This window comes from Culex quinquefasciatus, chromosome 1, assembly GCF_015732765.1.
Source record: "Culex quinquefasciatus strain JHB chromosome 1, VPISU_Cqui_1.0_pri_paternal, whole genome shotgun sequence".
Classification (NCBI taxonomy): Eukaryota; Metazoa; Arthropoda; class Insecta; order Diptera; family Culicidae; genus Culex; species Culex quinquefasciatus.
Genome location: NC_051861.1, coordinates 13,291,152 through 13,311,410, shown reverse-complemented (window position 1 = coordinate 13,311,410; position 20,259 = coordinate 13,291,152). Strand labels below are relative to the sequence as shown.

General features: G+C 36.0%; 1 protein-coding gene across 1 annotated transcript in view; it reads left to right on the top strand.

Moving 5' to 3' along the window:
• LOC6048415 (dedicator of cytokinesis protein 3) overlaps positions 1-20,259 on the top strand; it is a 106,613-nt gene that overhangs the window by 27,229 nt on the left and 59,125 nt on the right. The window contains 2 exon segments of the mRNA XM_038261777.1: positions 15,369-15,607; positions 15,723-15,871. Of these exon segments, the coding sequence (XP_038117705.1) occupies positions 15,369-15,607; positions 15,723-15,871 (388 nt within the window).

Here is a 20,259-nt window from a genome sequence, read left to right as displayed (position 1 = left end):
TTAATTTTTGTAATTTTTAATTTGGCTGAAACTTTTTTGGTACCTTCGGTATGCTCAAAGAAGCCATTTTGCATTATTAGTTTGTCCATATAATTTTCCATACAAATTTAGCAGCTGGCCATACAAAAATGATGTATGAAAATTCAAAAATCTGTATCTTTTGAAGGAATTTTTTGATCGATTTGATGTCTTGGGCAAAGTTGTAGGTATGGATATGGACTACACTGAAAAAAATTATACACGGTAAAAAAATTTTTGCTGATTTTTTATTTTACTTTTTGTCACTAAAACTTGTCACAAACTAAATTTTTGTTGATGATTCTTTATTATACTTTTTGTCACTAAAACTTGATTTGCACAAAAACACTATTTTCATTATTTTTTTATGTGTTTTAGAGGACATCAAATGCCAACTTTTCAGAAATTTCCAGGTTGTGCAAAAATCTTTGAGAAAGTTATGAATTTTGAATCAATACTGATTTTTTCAAAAATCGAAAAATTGGTTGCAAAATTTTTTCAGCTTCATTTTTCGATGTAAAATCAAATTTGCAATCAAAAAGTACTTTAGTTAAATTTTCATAAAGTGCACCGTTTTCAAGTTAAATCCATTTTTAGGTGACTTATTTGAAAATAGTCGCAGTTTTTCATTTTTTTAAATTAGTGCACATGTTTGCCCACCTTTGAAATAAATATTTTTGAAAAGCTGAGAAAATTCTCTATATTTTGCATTTTTGAAGGGTGTAATATTGAATGTTTGGCCCTTTTGAAATGTTAGTCTTGGTTTAAAAAAATTGAAAATATTTTTTTCGAAAAGATCGGAAAATTTCACGAATGTTTCATGTTTTAACATTGAAAATCGAACCATAAGTTGCTGAGATATCGACATTAGAAAATGGTGTGTTGTTTGGGTGGGACTTAGAAAACATCAATTTTCCTGTTGCATGGCAATATCTCAGCAACTAAGGGTCGTATCAACAAAGTTCAAAAGTGCAAAATATTGAGAATTTTCTCAGCTTTTCAACTAATTCAACTTTCAACTAATGTGCACTAATTTTAAAACATGAAAAACTTCGACTATTTTCAAAAATTCACATTAAAAATGGATTTAACTTGAAAACGGTGCACTTTATCAAAATTTCACTAAAGTACTTTTTGATTGCAAATTTGATTTTACATCGAAAAATGAAGTTGAAAAATTTTTGCGACCAATTTTTCGATTTTTGAAAAAATCAGTATTGATTCAAAAATTCATAACTCGCCAAAAGGTTTTTTTGCACAACCTGGAAATTTCTGAAAAGTTGGCATTTGATGTCCTCTAAAACATATAAAAAAATAAAAAATAATAAAATAGTGTTTTTCAGCAAATCAAGTTTTAGTGACAAAAAGTTAATTAAAAAATTCCTTCAAAAGATACAGATTTTTGAATTTTCAAACTTCATTTTTGTATGGCCAGCTGCCAAATTTGTATGGAAAATTATATGTTTCAAACTAATAATGCAAAATGGCTTCTTTGGGCATACCGAAGGCACCAAAAAAGTTTCAGTCGGATTAAAAAATACAAAAAAAATCGAATGACCGAAATCTGAGAGAACTGCTCAAAACTAAAAACTCTCTCCAACCAAATAAACGGCAAAAGAAAAAAAGAGAATTTCAAACGAAACATGCACCATTCACAAAAGTCGCACAATTTTTTCGTGATTTGCTTTGTGAAATGTTGCGTTCATAAATCAATCTAAAGAGAATCCATTTCTTCAGAGTGTTTTTCCAAGCAAGACAAACGGTGCAACAAAACAAACAAAAACAGTAGGTTATTTTTATTATGTTTCATTTTCATACATAGAGCATTGTCAGTACAAGAGTTCAATAAATTCTGACTCGCGAACGCGACTTATACGACCTACCCATTAATAGAGGCCACATACCCGGCTTACACACATACACACACACACACGCACCCTAAGAGGAAGTGGAACCTGCCCGAAAGTGTTTTCATATGCGCAGATTATGGAAATGTGGCAGCGACGACTACACAGAAAAAAAAATTCGGGTGAATTTACATCATTTATGATGTACCAAAAGTGCACGTCATTAATGATGCGAATTTACATCAGTTTCATTGTAAATTTAAGTGCCTTCCGATGTAATCGTGCGGAACAAAAAGCGCTTTGAAAACATGTAAATTTCCGATGAAATCTACGTAAATTTACCCAAGTTAAAAATTTTTTTGCTCCGTTGAATCTGAAATCCGATGTAATTTTCATTTTCATGTTTTTCATGCTGTGCTCAAATGCTGCTTCAGATGAAATGTTTTTTTGTTTTAATAAAAAAAACAATCTTACATTTCAACGAAAAGCCTTTAAATCAAAGCATAAAAATCAAATATTATGAAAACAACATCAAACTCCACATCCAACAGAGCGACTCAAAACCAGTAGGTATTCTTTGAAAATAACCGTATTTTTTTCTGAATCAATCATGGAAATGCCCAAACAATTGTGAATTCCCTTAAAAACTGTCATCAACCGACGCGAAGTCACAAGCCGTCGGTTCTCTCGATATGCTGTTCGCTGTTTTCTACTTGGTGTTACCTTCCTGAACGTGTTGAGCTAGCCCAACTCCTTCATTTGATGTACAGCTCCACCAGCATTCAAGAGCAAAGCATCAAATGCTTACTCTGATCGTCACCGCTTATCTGGAACTTGCTGCCAGCCGCTTACAGATCGTGTCCGCGTCATGAACTTGAATCTGCTTCCCATAGGCGTCCGCTAGATTCGATATCAACTTGATCAACTGTCCGTTCTCGACCTGCAAGCTCTTTTGCGATTGTTCGAAGTCGTCGCCCTTCTCATTGATCAAACGTTGGCGTAATGTAACCCTGGTTCTGAAAAATTAAATAGAGAGATCAATGAAACATGAGTAATTGCATCCATTACCTTTTGCTGCCACCCACTGCTGCTGTCTGCGCTCCGGCCTGGTCTAGCTGCTGTCTCCGCCGGCCATCGTAAACAAAAACAAACTCTTCACCAATGGCCGGATCGCCAAAAAACAAAACGAAACCAAGATATGCCGATTTTTGATGTAACAAAATCTTCCACCATGGGAAGATCCCGATCGGTTTCGAGGTTCCGCCACTACTGGCCACCGGAGTCGACGTCATGGCCTTCCGCAAACGCTTCCACCCGATCAATTGTGTCTCCGGACACTTCCGACTAAGCTATTTAACAGCGACGAACATAAAATTTTCACTAACTAACAACGGACACGGTCGCAGTAGGCGGCATTTTTCCAAATGTTTATAAATAAAACGTGACGTTTGCACTCAATGAAATGGCATACTGATAGACCGGCCGAAGCAAATGTTGGATTTTTTGTCGGAGTTTACTTTACCCAATTTAGGGTGGATCTAATCTTGAAACAAAAAAATATTTTGAATATTTTTCAATGGATTGGTACTTGATCTCGACTTAGCATTTGTTTAATGTTTTGCCTTCCTCACTGAAGAGAGACTATAAAATCACTCGAAAATTGAACTTTTTAATATGACCTCCTAGACCCACCTTGATTTATACTTAATTATTTGTGAGCCTGGAATTAATTTGTGAGCCTGATTTTCAAAATTGTTATCAATGAATTTACGAAAAAAAATATTTCTAAAACTTTTTCGTATGGTCTCAAAATTCACAATTTGTAAAAAATAAAAAGTTTTTATTTGGGTAAAAACACATAAAATAGAATTATGCAAAGTATTTTGAATAGATAACAATTTTACAACTTCGTGGCGCCGTGGTTAGCGGCTTCGGCTGCCAATCCCTAAGTTGCTATGGGGCGCAGGTTCGATTCCCGCCTTATCCTCCTGACCTTATATTGGATGGGGAAGTAAAACGTCGGTCCATTTCGTAAAAGAGGTTTTGGGTAACTTACCACACATAACCTTCGGACGCCTAGAAATGAGCAGAAACTTGTAACAGAGACCACAAAAGACCGGGGTCGTTAAAGTGGATTGCTTTTTTTAGGAGAAACACTTGAAATAAAATTGGCAATGGTCTTATGTATATTTTTAGAAGATAGATTTTTCACATATATTTCTTTTGAAATCAATAATTCAATATGACAATAAAAAACAAACAGAAAATAATAATTTTAAAAATTTCTTCATCAGAGGTGACATTGAGACTGGGGGTGAGATTGGGTCATACAAAAATGCTAAAATTTGCATGACACAATCTCACCCCCAACCCAATGTCACCCCTAATGACAGTATTACTAGAAATTTATAATTATAATCAGAGCAGATCAGACCCGATCAGAGGCAAAAAAGAAACAACAAAGTTTACAAATTAATGTTTAGTCAATCAGAGCAGAAGTATATATAATACGTTTTCAAGAACATATAGATTGTTTTCAAAACAATAATAGCTTAGGCTAGTACAAATAATATTTAAAGTTTTTTCTCCGGTTAGTTTATAAAAGGTCCTAAGCGAAAGTAGTAAACAAAGGCGCTTTACGATCGGTTCTCCGTTAGTTTAGGAATTCGACGGTAACATTTCAAAAGGCATCATGTACATTTTGACACTTTCTGGGTTATTGCATATTCTGAAAGTACTCCTAATAAGCTACCTCTTCACCAAAAATGAGCTAAAGTTACTTCAGTAAAGTCTGTTTAATAATGATTTTAAATAAAGTAACATAAACAAAATCTCTGCCATCAGCAGTCCCTGTTTATATAGCCCTGTCAAACTGTCAAATAAAAGACTACATGAACATCGTGACGAAAATAAAGCATCATGAAAAAAGCGCCATGTACATTCGGCGAAGAAAAACGAATCATAACAAAGCGTCCTCCTCAATGACAGCAGGGTGATATAGACGTTGGTGATTTCAAAAGAAGTTATGTTTGTTTTGCTCAAATAAAATTACGGAAATAATGTTTTATTGAATTTGGATGATCAAGTATCAATAAAAGCAACGTTTTTCATCGTTTGTTATCATTATAACATCTTATTTTGCTTTTATATTAAAATGGGAATTTAAAATGGATGCTCAACATTCAAATGCGTTTTTCTCAAAAAAGGATGGTATGTGCTGAAGGATGGTATGTGCTGATGATCATGATGCTTTTTGAAATGTTGGCATCGAATTATCAAATTCAAACATTTTTTGAATTGTTCATCTGTACGTCCTTTTAATGCTCTTTACTGAAAAACAAATAAAATTTGATTCATTTCAGAGAAAACAAAAATCAAATCAGTGTCGGATATCGTGATGAAAGGTAGACGAATTGCGAACTAGAGATTTATTCAAATAATGCTTAGAATGGTACTACTCAATTTTGTATAAGACTGTTAAGTCTAAAACTAGATTGCTCAGTTTGTCGGAGTTGATTTATTTCTTATTCTTGGTATTTTAAATGAGTCGTGTAACTCAACTCCGACATTCCAAAGCTCTGTCAAATTCAAAACAATTTCTTAGAAAGTGACTTGAACTGCGAGTTTTGAATTCCTGTTTTTTTGTTTGTTTTAAATTTGATTGTTTAAAATGTTTTTCCGTAAGTAATCATCACAAAGTTGCGAATTTGTCTATGAATACCATAATTCGTACGTAGAATTTTTACCAACAGTCACGAGACGAGATCCTGCTCCGGAAATTAGTGATAAACATCCAAAAGATTCGCCAGCATTCACCAAAGCGGCAATCGATGCCATCAAGATCGCCGACGCTGTTGAACCTACTACCGCTGAAGTTTCCCGTGATGTCCGTAATGGGGTCGAGATGGTTCCTCCAAAACAACTCTTGCTGCGATCTCGGATGACAAACCAACCGAAACTAAAATTGAACGCTCATTATTTTGTAAGTAATAAATAAACAGTTATTCGTGGAAATTAGCTTACCCGCTGCAATGCAACTAGAAAGTTTTGACAGATTCCTCCAAACATAGCAAAGAACCGGTTCTGCCGGTTCCGGAAATCTATTCTGTGCTTGACCTGGCTTTTGCAAGCAGTAACATAACCCCATTTCTTCGATTCCACCTTCAAACGTTAGCCCATACAAATTTGCTGCCGGATCTTTTTCGTAAGAGGTCCGGCAATGTTTGAGAGTGGATTCAAAGAAATGTAAACAAATCACTCCGTGCAACAGCCAAAGCTCCAAGCGATGTAAACAAACCTTGCAGATTCATTGATTATGAAGAAAACGACCTCCTGAAGGCCAATGAAATTTTGTTTACAGCAAATCTCTAAAATTTTAACAAAAGTTGCTTTGTTTTGATTCATCTTGAATCTTTTCCTTCCAACCAGACTGGTAAGAAAACACAAAACACTTTCAATGCACTGCGCGTCAAACACCGAGTGATTTGTTTCTGTCTTTGAGCTGTCATTCTTACAAAGAAAACAGAATTTAAATTAAATACATACTTTTTGAGTTTACATTGAACAAATTTTACATCGTTAATACATTTACATGCTTTTCATATTTTCAAATTTTTGATAATTCAGAAAATAAAGTTTCATTTACATTAGTTTCAAGCATTACGTTAAATCTCAATTTACATGAAGGCTCTTTAAATGCAATCCAACATTTTAAATTCAATTTCAAATTTACATTGAGCATGTTTACGTGCAAAACATTGTTTCAGTGATGTGTAAATTTACATTTTTTTTTCTGTGTACGGCGACACTTTAGAATCAAAAGTTTCTTTTTTATGCTTACATGGTCGATTCCGGACTGCCTTTTTCGATGTAGTTTGCGCCGGGCGGGGGAACCCTGTTTAAAATTAAATGAGCGTTACGATTGACACAAGCGTTTGCGTTTTTTTATGGCATTCGCCGCCATTATGGCGTGAGACATTTCCCTACTGTCATCCCATATGATATCATCATAACTTAACGGCTTCGCTCGGTGCAGTTAACGAGCCAAACAATGCTGTCAATTAATAAATTTCATTCACTGTCGAGGGTCCAGTCCTGGAATATTGCTCTCCTTCATTGTACCAACAACGACTAAAAAAAAGAGCGGAAAAGGCCAATCCGACCGTTTATCTTGCTTAAATACTTCTCCGTCACTGTACGCACTTCGTTGGTGGTGCCAAAAATGGTGACACAAAAAAAAAGCTTCAAAATTTAGTAAGTCATATTTCGCGGCACCCGTTTCGGGACGTGGGCGATTTGGCTAGTTGAAAGCGGTTGACCCTTGCAGCGACCTGGTTCAATTTGTTACTGCTCCCCTGTCTGTTTGTTTACGGGAAGCGCCATTGTGGCACAACTGTCAAAATTTTATAGCGATCGCGCGCGCCGCTATTCCAATGACGCGAGCTAACTGTTATTGTTTGCAAGTGAAAAACAAAAACAGTACGAATTACAGCAGCGTTGGCCGCTGTTTACAGCAAAGTTGATGAATCACCAACATGGCGGTTGCCTCAAACGATGATGGTCAAGGGAGGTCATCATTTCTGGTCTGTTTAATCAAGCGTCAGTAAATAAGTAAAACTATGTCGCGTGACGTTAATCGGTTAATCATATTGTGAATAATTGCTTTTTCATAGGCAAAATTTTACTTACTTGATGAAAATGTTTCTTACTCACTTCATAAGTGAAGAATTCTATTTATAATGTCTGGTAAAAGAAAACTATCATACTGCTTACGCAACCCTATTTTGGCGTTGACCTAGTGGGGAAATATACCCTTTCCAATCAAACACCTATTTTCGTCATATGGAGAGTTTGATGCTCGATTAAAGCTCCAAAAATACTATTAAGGCTATAAACTCACCTGCCTCGAGTAAGCACGCAAATGTATGCCACTTACTGGCCAAAAAGATCAAATTTAATATAATACCCTTTTGATCATAATTTCTACTCTGCGAGACCATTTCTCATCATTTTGTTGGCACACACAGTGACACACGCGAGAAACCCTCAAACGCTTAATGAATATCGCCAAAATCAACTTTTCACTTTCGCTTGCTTTTTCACGGCGCTTTCGATACTAAACTGCCCCCAACTTTCGGCAATATGTTCTTTTGCACATTAGTTGGTCACTCACTTGAAAAATAATCCCGAAACATGTAAATAATTAGCAAGCGCCATCAAAAAAACAAACGCGCCAAGTCTTTTGACGTTTAAATTTTGACGACCCATTCCAATCGAAGGCTGAAGAAAACCGAGCGAGAAGCGAAGGCAAATGAAGAACAAAGGGTGGCCACTGGCTACCAACACCACCAACATGCTGGTGCAGCGCCTGTTGGAGTGAGCCAGTGATGCCAGGACATTTTCTCTATAAATGCTACTTTTCGTGAGTGTTCGCTTAAAATTTCATCAATTTTGGCAGCGCTAAGCAGACCCAAAAGAGCGCTGGAAGAAAAAAAAAACTAAGTTGAAAATAGGAAAATGGGCGTGGCCCAATGCATTCGTTTGATTAGAATACATTTTGAAAATATTCTTTTCAAATGCTTGTAAAAGGAATAGAATAACTTTTAGTAAAAGTCAAAATAAACAGAAATTTTCACAAAAAGTTGCTCTTCTTGTTGGTGTACTTGGTTTTAGTAAATTTCAAGAAACACTCCAGATTATCCAGCATTATTCAAACACGACCGCTTATTAGGCTTAAAATGGGGTTATTTCCCCTAAATTCAATAATTTAAAATCATTACATCTTTAAAATATACATTCCTGATGGAATTCAAAGTTTGTTTACATCTCTGAGAAAAACGAGCTCACAAAAAAAACCTTATATCTGGAGCAACATTTGAAAGGGCGGTACGACATTGGTCTTATGGCCTTTCGTCCCATTCAAACTAAGGGAATGATGGAATGAGAGGAATCACAAATCCGCATAAATAATTTCAAGATTTTTGAGGTGTAAACCGAAAACATGATCAAAAATTTTGGTGGACTAATAAGGCTTTTAACTGCTTATTTAATTGTCGGTGTACAGGACGTCGCACTCTTTAATCATTTTCTGGCGTATATTTAATTATGCAGCCCAAAACCAGTTATTGAAATTAAAAAATAAAATTCTTTTTTAAATTTTATTATTTTGATTTACTAGATTAAATTTTCAAATGGTCCTATCTGTATAGGAAACCAATGAGGGATAGGTTGTTTTGAAAATTTATGTGTGCACCTACGACAAAGACCAAGATTGTTTACTTTTTACTCTTTTGTCTGACAGTCTTGGTCTGACAGATTTGGTCTGACAGCTTTATCATGGATTTTGGTCAGGTCTAGGCGAGGGATAGGATACAGCACCCTCTTGATTTAAACGCGTGTAACTCCCATTCAGCTGATCTTTTAAATCATCAAATTCACTGCAATTTATACACGAGTGAAAACTAAAATAAAACTCTATCGAACACTTCATTTTATTATGAAAACGGAAACATTAAAAAGCCCAAAATGTTTCAAAATATATCACTCCAGCTACAAAAAATGTTCATGCTTGAGCTTTAACATATCCTTCTACTTTGTTTATGTACACAGCTGTACTAGTGGGGATCATTCAAAAATCACGTAAGGCATTCTTTCTTTTTAGCAATCAGGCCGGTACGCATAAATGTCCCAAATTCGAAGCGCCAGTAACGTTAATCATGCTCAAATTATATAGATTTGGGTATAACTTGACCAATTTTTTTTATTAAGCATAAGCATAAGGATAGGTGCCCACCCGCAGTTGCTACTCCGTTGTTGACCAGGACCTCCAGAAATTACATCCACGAGCCGTGGAAGATAAGTGGGAGCTATCTTTCCTCGCTTCGCAACTTCTCAAAGGCCCCTATCATGCTGATCAATACCGGCGCCGGCCACGACCAGTGGTAGGGTCACGGGGAAGTGGATGGAAATGTTAGTCCGATACTTGAGTGATAGAGACCGCCCAATCGACTGCATCTCCGACAAAGTATCACATGAGTTTTGAGGGGGTTAGTAGATGGGTATGAGGTCAGGATTCACGAGTGGCAGTGATGTGACCATGAGCATTTTGTTTATCGGTTTAAAATTTTAAATCTTAGGCAGCCGGCTGCGGAAAGATCGATAATTGATTATTTAAAAAGTTTTTTTTTATCTCACGCGTGCCAGCCGAGCAGTAGTGCTATGGGCTGGACTTATCAGTATATTTTTACTGTTTTTACAATTTAGATAACGCGAGCAAATTTCAAAAATAGTAAATAAATGACGCTTTAATCTTCATAAAATCGATAGTTTGATGAGTTAATACTTAATACTAAAACTGACAGTTGGAATAAATTTTTACGAAAAAAACAGGACTGCGCGTCCCCAGAAGCACTGCACTTATGATGTCATTATTCAATTATAATAACCAAACACCCCATGCACATAAACAGCGACACAAAAGAAATGAAAATGAGCATGCAAAAACAAGACAGCGCGTCCCCGTGGTCAGCGCACTAATGATCATTTTTTTATTAGTTCCAAACTTTTCACATACAGCCTATACTGTTTTGTGAGTAATGGAAAAAAATGTGTGAAATTTTATTTGTTTTCTGTCAAAAAAATGCAAATTTCAAAATGCTTCATTCTTCATCACAGTTAGGCTGCTAGGTATCAAACATTTAAAAATTATCAATGGATTTATGAAAAAAGGCCGAAAGTTAAACGTCATTTCCGATTTATTTCAAAAATGAAAAAAACTTTATTTGATACAAAATGCATCATTAAGCAATTAAGTAATGTATTCCAAGTAGTTTGTAAAATTTTTCAATAATTTTTTTGGATATTTTTTTGTCTTCGGATTTTTTCGGGGAAAATTTGTTAAAAAAAATGAAATGAAATTTGTTAGGGTTGTTCCTGTGATTATTTTTTTCAGTTACTTTAAAACCAAGTCTCCTGAAAGACACGATTATAAACAGTGGATTGTATAAATAGTGACAAATGAAAATGTAGAAAAAAAAGTTACTTAATCCACCTTTAGGTGGTTGGTGCCTTCCTCGCATTCATAAAGTCAATACATTCAGTAAAAATAGCAACATTCCCCCTTAACATTTTAACAAATCAACTTTATTACTCATTTCTGTTGATAGGGTTCGCAGACCTTCAATATTTCTGGCTCATCGGCAAGGTCTGATAAAAAAATCTATTCAACGATAGTTCGCATGGAAGATTCAGACAATATTTCTATCACAATATCTGAAATCCGGCCTCCAAAAAGTGTATAAATAACACTTAAGTGTTAATAACTTTTGATAAGGTGGTCAGATCTTCGATGTTTTTGGCTCATTTGAAAGGTCTTTTGATTATCTAACAAACGATGGGTCGCATGATGAACCCGGAAATCATTTTTATTGAAATATCTGAGATCCGGCCTCCGAAAAGTGTATAAATAACACTTAAGTGCTGATAACTTTTGATAGGGTTGTCAGATCTTCGATGTTTTAAACTCATTTGAAAGGTATTTCAATTATCTAACTATAACGACGGGTAGCATTAGTGATCCGGACATCATTTTCATTGAAATGAAAAAAAAAATATATCTGAGATCCGGCCTCCAAAAAGTGTATTAATATCACTAAAGTGCTAATAACTTTTGATAGGGTTGTCAGATCATTGATGTTCTAGGCTCATTAGGAAGGTCTTTCGATTATCTAACTAACGACAGGTCGCATCCCAAGCAACACACTTTGTCAGATAAACGTATTTCCTAACTGGTTGTATAACCGAACGGCCTCGTTACCACAACTTGTTCTACAACTCGTGTGCATTGGAAAAAGCGCACTTTTTTCTGTTGTATAACTTGCCAGAATAAGATGCAAGTTATCAGAGTAAGTTGTACAAATGTATCTGACAACACTGTGCTAGCTAACAAGAGATTCAACGAAAAAAAGGGGGCGTGGTTTACGGCTGTGCTGTCAAATCAAAGCGCACACTGAAAAGGAAAGATAGATTGAAAACAGTTGTCTAACCGTTACCCAACTTACATGTAAACAAACAGTTCTTATCAGAATTTCAATCAACGACGAAACCAATATGAATAGTATCTCTGACTATTTTGGTACGCTTGTTTCTGCCCGATTTATTTAGAAAAAAATTTAATTGCATGAAAAAAAAAATAAAATAATATTTTCGCGCTCTCTAACTGTGATTCATGTGAAACCCTCTTCATGGAGAACTTTTAGATTTTCATTTTTTTGATGAACTTCGTCTTTCCCAAGATTCGATCCGATGACTTCGACGACTTGTTGTTATCTCCAGGCAGGTCCAGGCGCGCTTCCACATCTCTCCACGAGGCTTCATAGTAAACAAGCTGGCCTAAACGTCAATAAGAAGGCTGCTGTCAGCTTTGTTATACTGCAGTGAGCTGTACAACTTAACTCCAGAAAAGGCTATCATTGGAAATAAAGTTATATAAGTTTGTTTCAAGTCAGTTTTTATAACTCCAACCGTTTCAACTGTCATTTCGATTACCGTACCATGGAGTAACATTGAAAATTGGTGTGATTTTAATTTGTTGTTTTCTCTATCATGAATTCCGTAAGCTGATATTTTTTGTAGCTTTTCCGGCGATATTTTTATAAAAAATCGGTCAACAATTAAAATCATTGCAATCTTCGATAAATAAACATTATTGAAACTCTAAATACCTCACGTACAAATTCACACCACCTAACAACACGCAATGTCAAGTTGAGTATGTTTGTTGAATATCAGTTAAATAACCTGTTCTCCGATAACATTCGTGTAACAAAGCGAGAAAACCTAAGGTTATTTATAGAATGGTTGGCCACGCCCATTTTTCAGAAGATGCCGTCTCATGACAATGTTAGATAAGCAGTGAAACAAACAGTGCAATATTATTCTTATTCAACAAACTGTTTTCGAGGAAAACATTGCAGATGAGGGAACAGCATCTTGGCATATCAGCATTTTGACGTTTAATTACAGCTCATAAAAAGCGTTTTCGACTAAAATCAAGTGATAAATACCTCAAACGAAAGTGAGCAAGCAAGTTTCTATCGAAGGTGTTCCAAAATAAGTTGTTTAAACAGTGTAAATCAGCAAATTGGATGGAACCCTCCAAATAGGTGAGAATTTTTCCTATGTTGTGTTTTGTTGGAAAAGAGTGAAGTTGACTGTGTTTTAACACTTTTGTGGCACAAAACACGATAGTTACACAAGTCAGTTATACAAGCTGTGAAAGAAACTGTTATTTAAGTTATGTTCAGATTTTTTCTCGTATGTTTATCAAAAACAATTGTCTAACTATTATTCAACAGTCGACAAGTTATGAGTGCTACTTGGGATGATAGACCCGGACATCATTTTCATTGAAATATCTGAGATCCGGCCTCCAAAAAGTGTATAAATAACACTTAAGTGCTAATAACTTTTGATAGGGTTGTCGGATCTTCGATGTTATGGGCTCATTGGAAAAGTCTACCTTTCTGAAAATGTATAATATGATAGGTTTTTCTGCAAAAACCACCCTTTTTACAATCTTCTGGACTTACGCCAAAATCGTTTTTTAGCATAACTTTTGAAGTACTTATCTAAACTTGCTGATTTTAAATAGAGACCTATGAGACCCCAAGACTATGAGACTAATACGGCTCCCCTCCCACTAACATTTACACACAAGATCCTCTGTTATTATTAAGTCAAATGCAATTACAAAAGCCGACTCGGTCCTAACCAGGTCCCAGTACCGAAAAGGACCTAATAAAAATAATTTTATGAAAAAAATGAGACTAATACGGTCAAAATCCGTTCATCCAGTCCGGAGATAATCGAGTGACATTTTCTTTGTCCACCCACCTACACACATCCACACAGACATTTGCTAAGAACATGATTCTGAGTCGATATGTATACGTGAAGGTGGGTCTACGAAGTCAAATTAATTAGTTCATTTTTCGAGTGATGTTATAGCCTTTCCTCAGTAGGGTGAGGAAGGCAAAACCTTTGGATGTTTTCAAACAGTGACAGATTTTACTCATTTGATTTGTACAGTAAGTTTGAGTGAATTCTGCACAAATTTCTAGATCAAAGCGTTTTTTTACCCAAAGTCTGAAGAAACAGACCTTTTGTTAATTGTACGGCATATACTATCTGTGTTTTACCGTCTCTTTAATATTTAATTTGCTAATGCATATCCAGAAAGCCATTAACTAATAGCTAAATTTGTCTTTCCCTTCCGGACGCAACTATACCGTTTAACATGCACGAAAAAACCAAACCAAATGCGGAGTGCTTTGCTCCCGACGATCCAGACAGCCACTTGGGACACTTGTTGATGATGTGTGTGACGCGGGAAGCAATGCCCTAGCTGCTAGACAAGTCACGGGAATCGTATCATTCTCACCCATCAAGTGTAGCGGGAAAATTGTCGTTTGATAGATGAATTTTCTCGACGAATATGTAGTGTGAGTCATTCTGAAGTAATCCATCACTTGAACATGGAATTGAGTGATGTAGAGCTCATCTGCCTATTTATTCTGATTCCAAGGTTTCCATAATAAGTTTTAAGCAATCTCAACTAAACCGTTAAGATAAGAGATATTCAAAAAAATCTTTATCCTAACTGTCACTCTTCTACCGATGACAGAGCAACTATATCTCATCCGAGTCATTTCCAACGACCATCCGTCGTCGTCGTCGTCGTCGCCGGGATGAACGATGATTAATTTGATCATTTCTGAGAACAAAACCAACCCACCACCGAGTTGCTACTTTAAAGCTATACAACCGCCGATGCCCTGCTTGTTTGTTGGCTGATTCGGCTTGCCAAATCCATTTGTTTATCACATGGTCCACGTCCGGGGTCCGCCTTTCTGTCTTCGGGATCTTTCACCGCGAACGCGAACCAAAATGGAGAGTATATTAGCAGGAAGGAAGGCAAGATATGGAACGCGGTCGGAATAAGAGCCATTAGTGTGTGTGTTTAGTACGCGGGTTGGTGTTACTTAATCCATTTCAGTGTGTGCTTAGTCGCTTTGTTTAGCGGTTGAGTCGGTACGGATTCATAGAATGTTGCTATTGTTGCTCTTGACGCTGATTTGAACTGAGAAAACTGTGTATACCTTATTGGGGGTGCATGGGGTACTTGGCCTATCGACAAATACATTAGGATGTTTGATTATTATTTTCGAAATCTCGCTTTCTGGTAATACACAATTTCTAATCTATTCTGACCCATTTAACCCCAATCCCCCAACGACTATGATCGTGTCTGGTTCAGTATTTTCTACCTCTTTCTCGCCCAGTTTGCCTCAAACGATCTCAACCGGTTAAGAACCCGTTCAGTCCACGTGCGCACCCCATACATCACACTCTCTCCTCCTTCCTCCTCAACCCGCATCGATTTCGAAAGTAAAAGTTGTGAATGAAATGATTCAACTCTTTACCCCTCTCTCCGTCCCTCTACAGCCATTCACAACTGGCACGGCGATGTCACGCACGGGCTCGCCCTGGACGTGGGCGATTTCGTCGAGATCCTCGAGGAAACGACGCACTGGTACCGGGGCACGTGTCCCCGGAAGCCGCGCAAGGTTGGCCTCTTCCCGAAGACGTACATCCAGGCCCGGACGGCCAAGCTCGATCCCGTCGTCGGCGAGTGCACCCTGGTGCTGCGCGAGTGGTCCGAGATCTGGAAGAAGCTGTTTGTGGTAAGTGTTGGAGCAGGGCAGGGCACGTGCGCCAAATCGATGATTGTATGCTAATCCGATTGGGACGCCGGTGGGTTTTCCGTTTTATTTATTTTTTTTTTTTCATTTTCTGCAGGAACGCGAAGAATACAAATTCACCTCGCTGCGGAAGGTGATGCTGGGCCTGCTGGAAAGCCGGCGGGAGCTGCTGTCGGCGACGCTCACCCAGGACCAAACGTACGACCTGCAGATGAAGGTCATCTCCAAGATTGACTGGGGAAATCGGTAAGTAAGGGCTTTGGGTTTGATCGGTAATTTGTTATTTTTTATTTTCGGAATTGCAATTCATCGATGATTGCTACATTGGCGATGGAGAGGCAATGGATTTCGTTTTGGCAGTGATAAAATCCATTAAATATTTATATTTTATATTTTTTTTTAAATCAATGCTCTCTGCTAAGTTTCTAAAATTTGGGTTGAAAATTCACAATCAATGGTTTGGTTCAAGTTTAGATTTTTTTTTCAATATGACTAATTTCAATTTCAATTGACTAACACATGAGTCAGTTTTGCATCACGTTCTCAACTCTCTCCCGAAAGAGAAGAGAGCCAATGAAAATCGCCTACAGGTAGGCAATCAACTGTTCTTTACGCAAGTGACGACCAAGCACAGCCAAATTACAAAGACGGTAAAATATTACAAAACTTTTTTATTGTTTCTTTTTTTTTAATATTGTTAATCAGTGAATGCTAGCGTTACTGAAACTAGATAGAAAATTTTAAAATGAGCAGTTCTCTAGGATTTCGGTCATTCGATTTTTTTTGTATTTTTTAATCCGACTGAAACTTTTTTGGTGCCTTCGGTATGCCCAAAGAAGCCATTTTGCATCATTAGTTTGTCCATATAATTTTCCATACAAATTCGGCAGCTGTCCATACAAAAATGATGTATGAAAATTCAAAAATCTGTATCTTTTGAAGGAATTTTTGATCGATTTGGTGTCTTCGGCAAAGTTGTAGGTATGGATACGGACTACACTGGAAAAAATAATACACGGTAAAAAAATTTGGTGATTTTTATTTAACTTTTATCACTAAAACTTGATTTACAAAAACACTATTTTTTTTTTTTATTTTTGATATGTTTTAGAAGGCATAAAATGCCAACTTTTCAGAAATTTCAGGTTGTGCAAAAATCACTGACCGAGTTATGAATTTTTAATCAATACTGATTTTTCAAAAATCGAAATTTCGGTCGTAAAATTTCAACTTCATTTTTCGATGTAAAATCAAATTTGCAATCAAAAGTACTTTACTGAAATTTTGATAAAGTGCACCGTTTTCAAGTTATAGCCATATTTAAGTGACTTTTTGAAAATAGTCGCAGTTTTCATTTTTAAATTAGTGCACATGTTTGCCCAGTTTTGAAAAAATATTTTTGAAAAGCTGAGAAAATTCTCTATATTTTGCTTATTTGGACTTTGTTGATACGACCTTTAGTTGCTGAGATATTGCAATGCAAAGGTTTAAAAACAGGAAAATTGATGTTTTCTAAGTTTCACCCAAACAACCCACCATTTTCTATCGTCAATATCTCAGCAACTAATGGTCCGATTTTCAATGTTAATATATGAAACATTTGTGAAATTTTCCGATCTCTTCGAAAAATATTTTGGAATTTTCAAATCAAGACTAACATTTCACAAAGGCCAAACATTCAATATTACGCCCTTTTAAAATGTTTGTCTTGATTTGAAAATTCCAAAAATATTTTTTCGAAAAGATCGGAAAATTTCACAATTGTTTCATATATTAACATTGAAAATCGGACCATTAGTTGCTGAGATATTGACGATAGAAAATGGTGGGTTGTTTGGGTGAAACTTAGAAAACATCAATTTTCCTGTTTTTAAACCTTTGCATTGCAATATCTCAGCAACTAAAGGTCGTATCAACATAGTCCGAATAAGCAAAATATAGAGAATTTTCTCAGCTTTTCAAAAATATTTTTTTCAAAACTAGGCAAACATGTGCACTAATTTAAAAAAATGAAAAACTGCGACTATTTTCAAAAAAGTCACTTAAATATGGCTATAACTTGAAAACGGTGCACTTTATCAAAATTTTAGTAAAGTACTTTTTGATTGCAAATTTGATTTTACATCGAAAATGAAGTTGAAAAATTTACGACCAAAATTTCGATTTTTGAAAAATCAGTATTGATTAAAAATTCATAACTCGGTCAGTGATTTTTGCACAACCTGAAATTTCTGAAAAGTTGGCATTTTATGTCTTCTAAAACATATCAAAAATAAAAAAATTAAAAATAGTGTTTTTTGTAAATCAAGTTTTAGTGATAAAAGTTAAATAAAAAATCACCAAATTTTTACCGTGTATTATTTTTCCAGTGTAGTCCGTATCCATACCTACAACTTTGCCGAAGACACCAAATCGATCAAAAATTCCTTCAAAAGATACAGATTTTTGAATTTTCATACATCATTTTTGTATGGACAGCTGCCGAATTTGTATGGAAAATTATATGGACAAACTAATGATGCAAAATGGCTTCTTTGGGCATACCGAAGGCACCAAAAAAGTTTCAGCCGGATTAAAAAATACAAAAATTAAAATTGAAGAAAAAAGACCGATTTCGTAGAGAATTGCTCAAATACAAGATTGAAAAATGTCCCTGTAGATTTTTACATGACAGCTCGTTCCAAGGTGACTGTAACCGGTTCCGTGGCTTAATGGTTACGGCTTCTGCCTCACAAGCTGAAGGTTCAGGGATCAAATCCCGGTCGGTACCTTTGAAATTTGGAATCAGGAATTTGAACTTTGAATATGAACAAAAACGAAAATGAATCCAGGTGGGATTCGAACTCACACCTTAGGATTGGTGGTCTGGGACGCTAAGCAGTCGGCCATCAGAAGGTTTACACTCCAGCAGTGAATTGATCCGTAATGTTGAAACATGTTATCTTCTCATATTAAATACGCGCTGATCCCTGATTTGCCTGAGGGGATCGGAAGTCTAAATATAGATCGAGTTTCCTTCAGATGCTTGCTTCTATGTATGTATACTAGCGTGGTTCACGTTTCTATGAAAAAGACAAAAGTTGTTATTTTGTCTTGCATCAACCGGAATTTCGTTCTTTTATGTCCCCAGAAGCATTCCTGAAAATTTGAGCCCATTTGGTAAGGTCTAGGAGCTCCAGTTTTAATTTGAAATTTATATGAGATTTTGATTTATTTTCCATGGAAACTATCTTTTACATTGTATTAGATTTTTATAAATCGATGAAATGACTTGATTCTTATAGTAGGAGATAGGTTTTGAACTGGGAACAACTTTGTAGAACATACCAACATGCTAGGAAGTGACCCTTTAAAGATACAGATACTTTTAGATGGTGGCTTTTGAAGGGCCAGCCACCATCTAAAAGTATCTGTATCTTTAAAGGGTCACTTCCTAGCATGTTGGTATGTTCTACAAAGTTGTTCCCAGTTCAAACCTATCTCCTACTATAAGAATCAAGTCATTTCATCGATTTATAAAAAATCCTAATACAATGTAAAAAGATAGTTTCCCATGGAAAATAAATCAAAATCTCATATAAATTTCAAATTAAAACTGGAGCTCCTAGACCTTACCAAATGGGCTCAAATTGTCAGGAGTGCTTCTGGGGACATAAAAGAACGAAATTCCGGTTGATGCAAGACAAAATAACAACTTTTGTCTTTTTCATAGAAACGTGAACCACGCTAATGTATACCCGGGACTGAGATAAGTTGTATCAGCATTCGGCATATACAAAGTCTGATACAAATTATACTTTCCCATAATTTCGCTACCGGTTAGCGGGTATTGGATTGGACACACACACACACACACACACACACACACACACACACACACACACACACACACACACACACACACACACACACACACACACACACACACACACACAGCTCGTTCCAAGGTGACTGTAGTTGGTCCATCGCACTGTTGTTCATGAGTGATAGAAAAAACTATCATTTGATGATTCATCAAAATATCAGAAAGTAAAACGATCGTCACCATAGCTTGTGAGTTTTCTTTGTTTGTGATTGCCAGTATGCGCATTCTCTTTCCATTCTGTTTTACAACACTTGCCAGATTTCCTTAAAAATAACGTTGCAAAGTTACAAAAAAAAACACGAAATTTTAAAATTGAAAATGTAGGTTCGAAAAGTACATTAAGGGGTTACATACATGTCAATTGGCAAAAAGTCAGAGGTTGGTATGATCACTCACTTCAACTTGTTTTCATATCTGTATTCTAGGCATTAAATTATACATTTTTATCTAATTAAAAAAAAATTTAAGACATTTGGTTGTATCATTGCCGAAATATGGCTATTTGAAGTTAGCAGTTTCAAAAATCGGGTGCCACGATATTTCAACACTGCCTTGACCAAATCGGCTAAACATTTTGGTGAAAACTCGTCAAACTGATCCCATGTGCATAGAGCGTCCAATTTCCCGGGGTTACAAATTTCCCGCGAAACGGGAAATTTTCAACCAATTTTCCGGGAAATTTAAATTTATTGAAAATTGTTTTGATCTTGGTTCTGCTGCAACTAAGTTGTTTAAAACAGCGACTGAAAGGCTAAAACAAGTGTGAAGA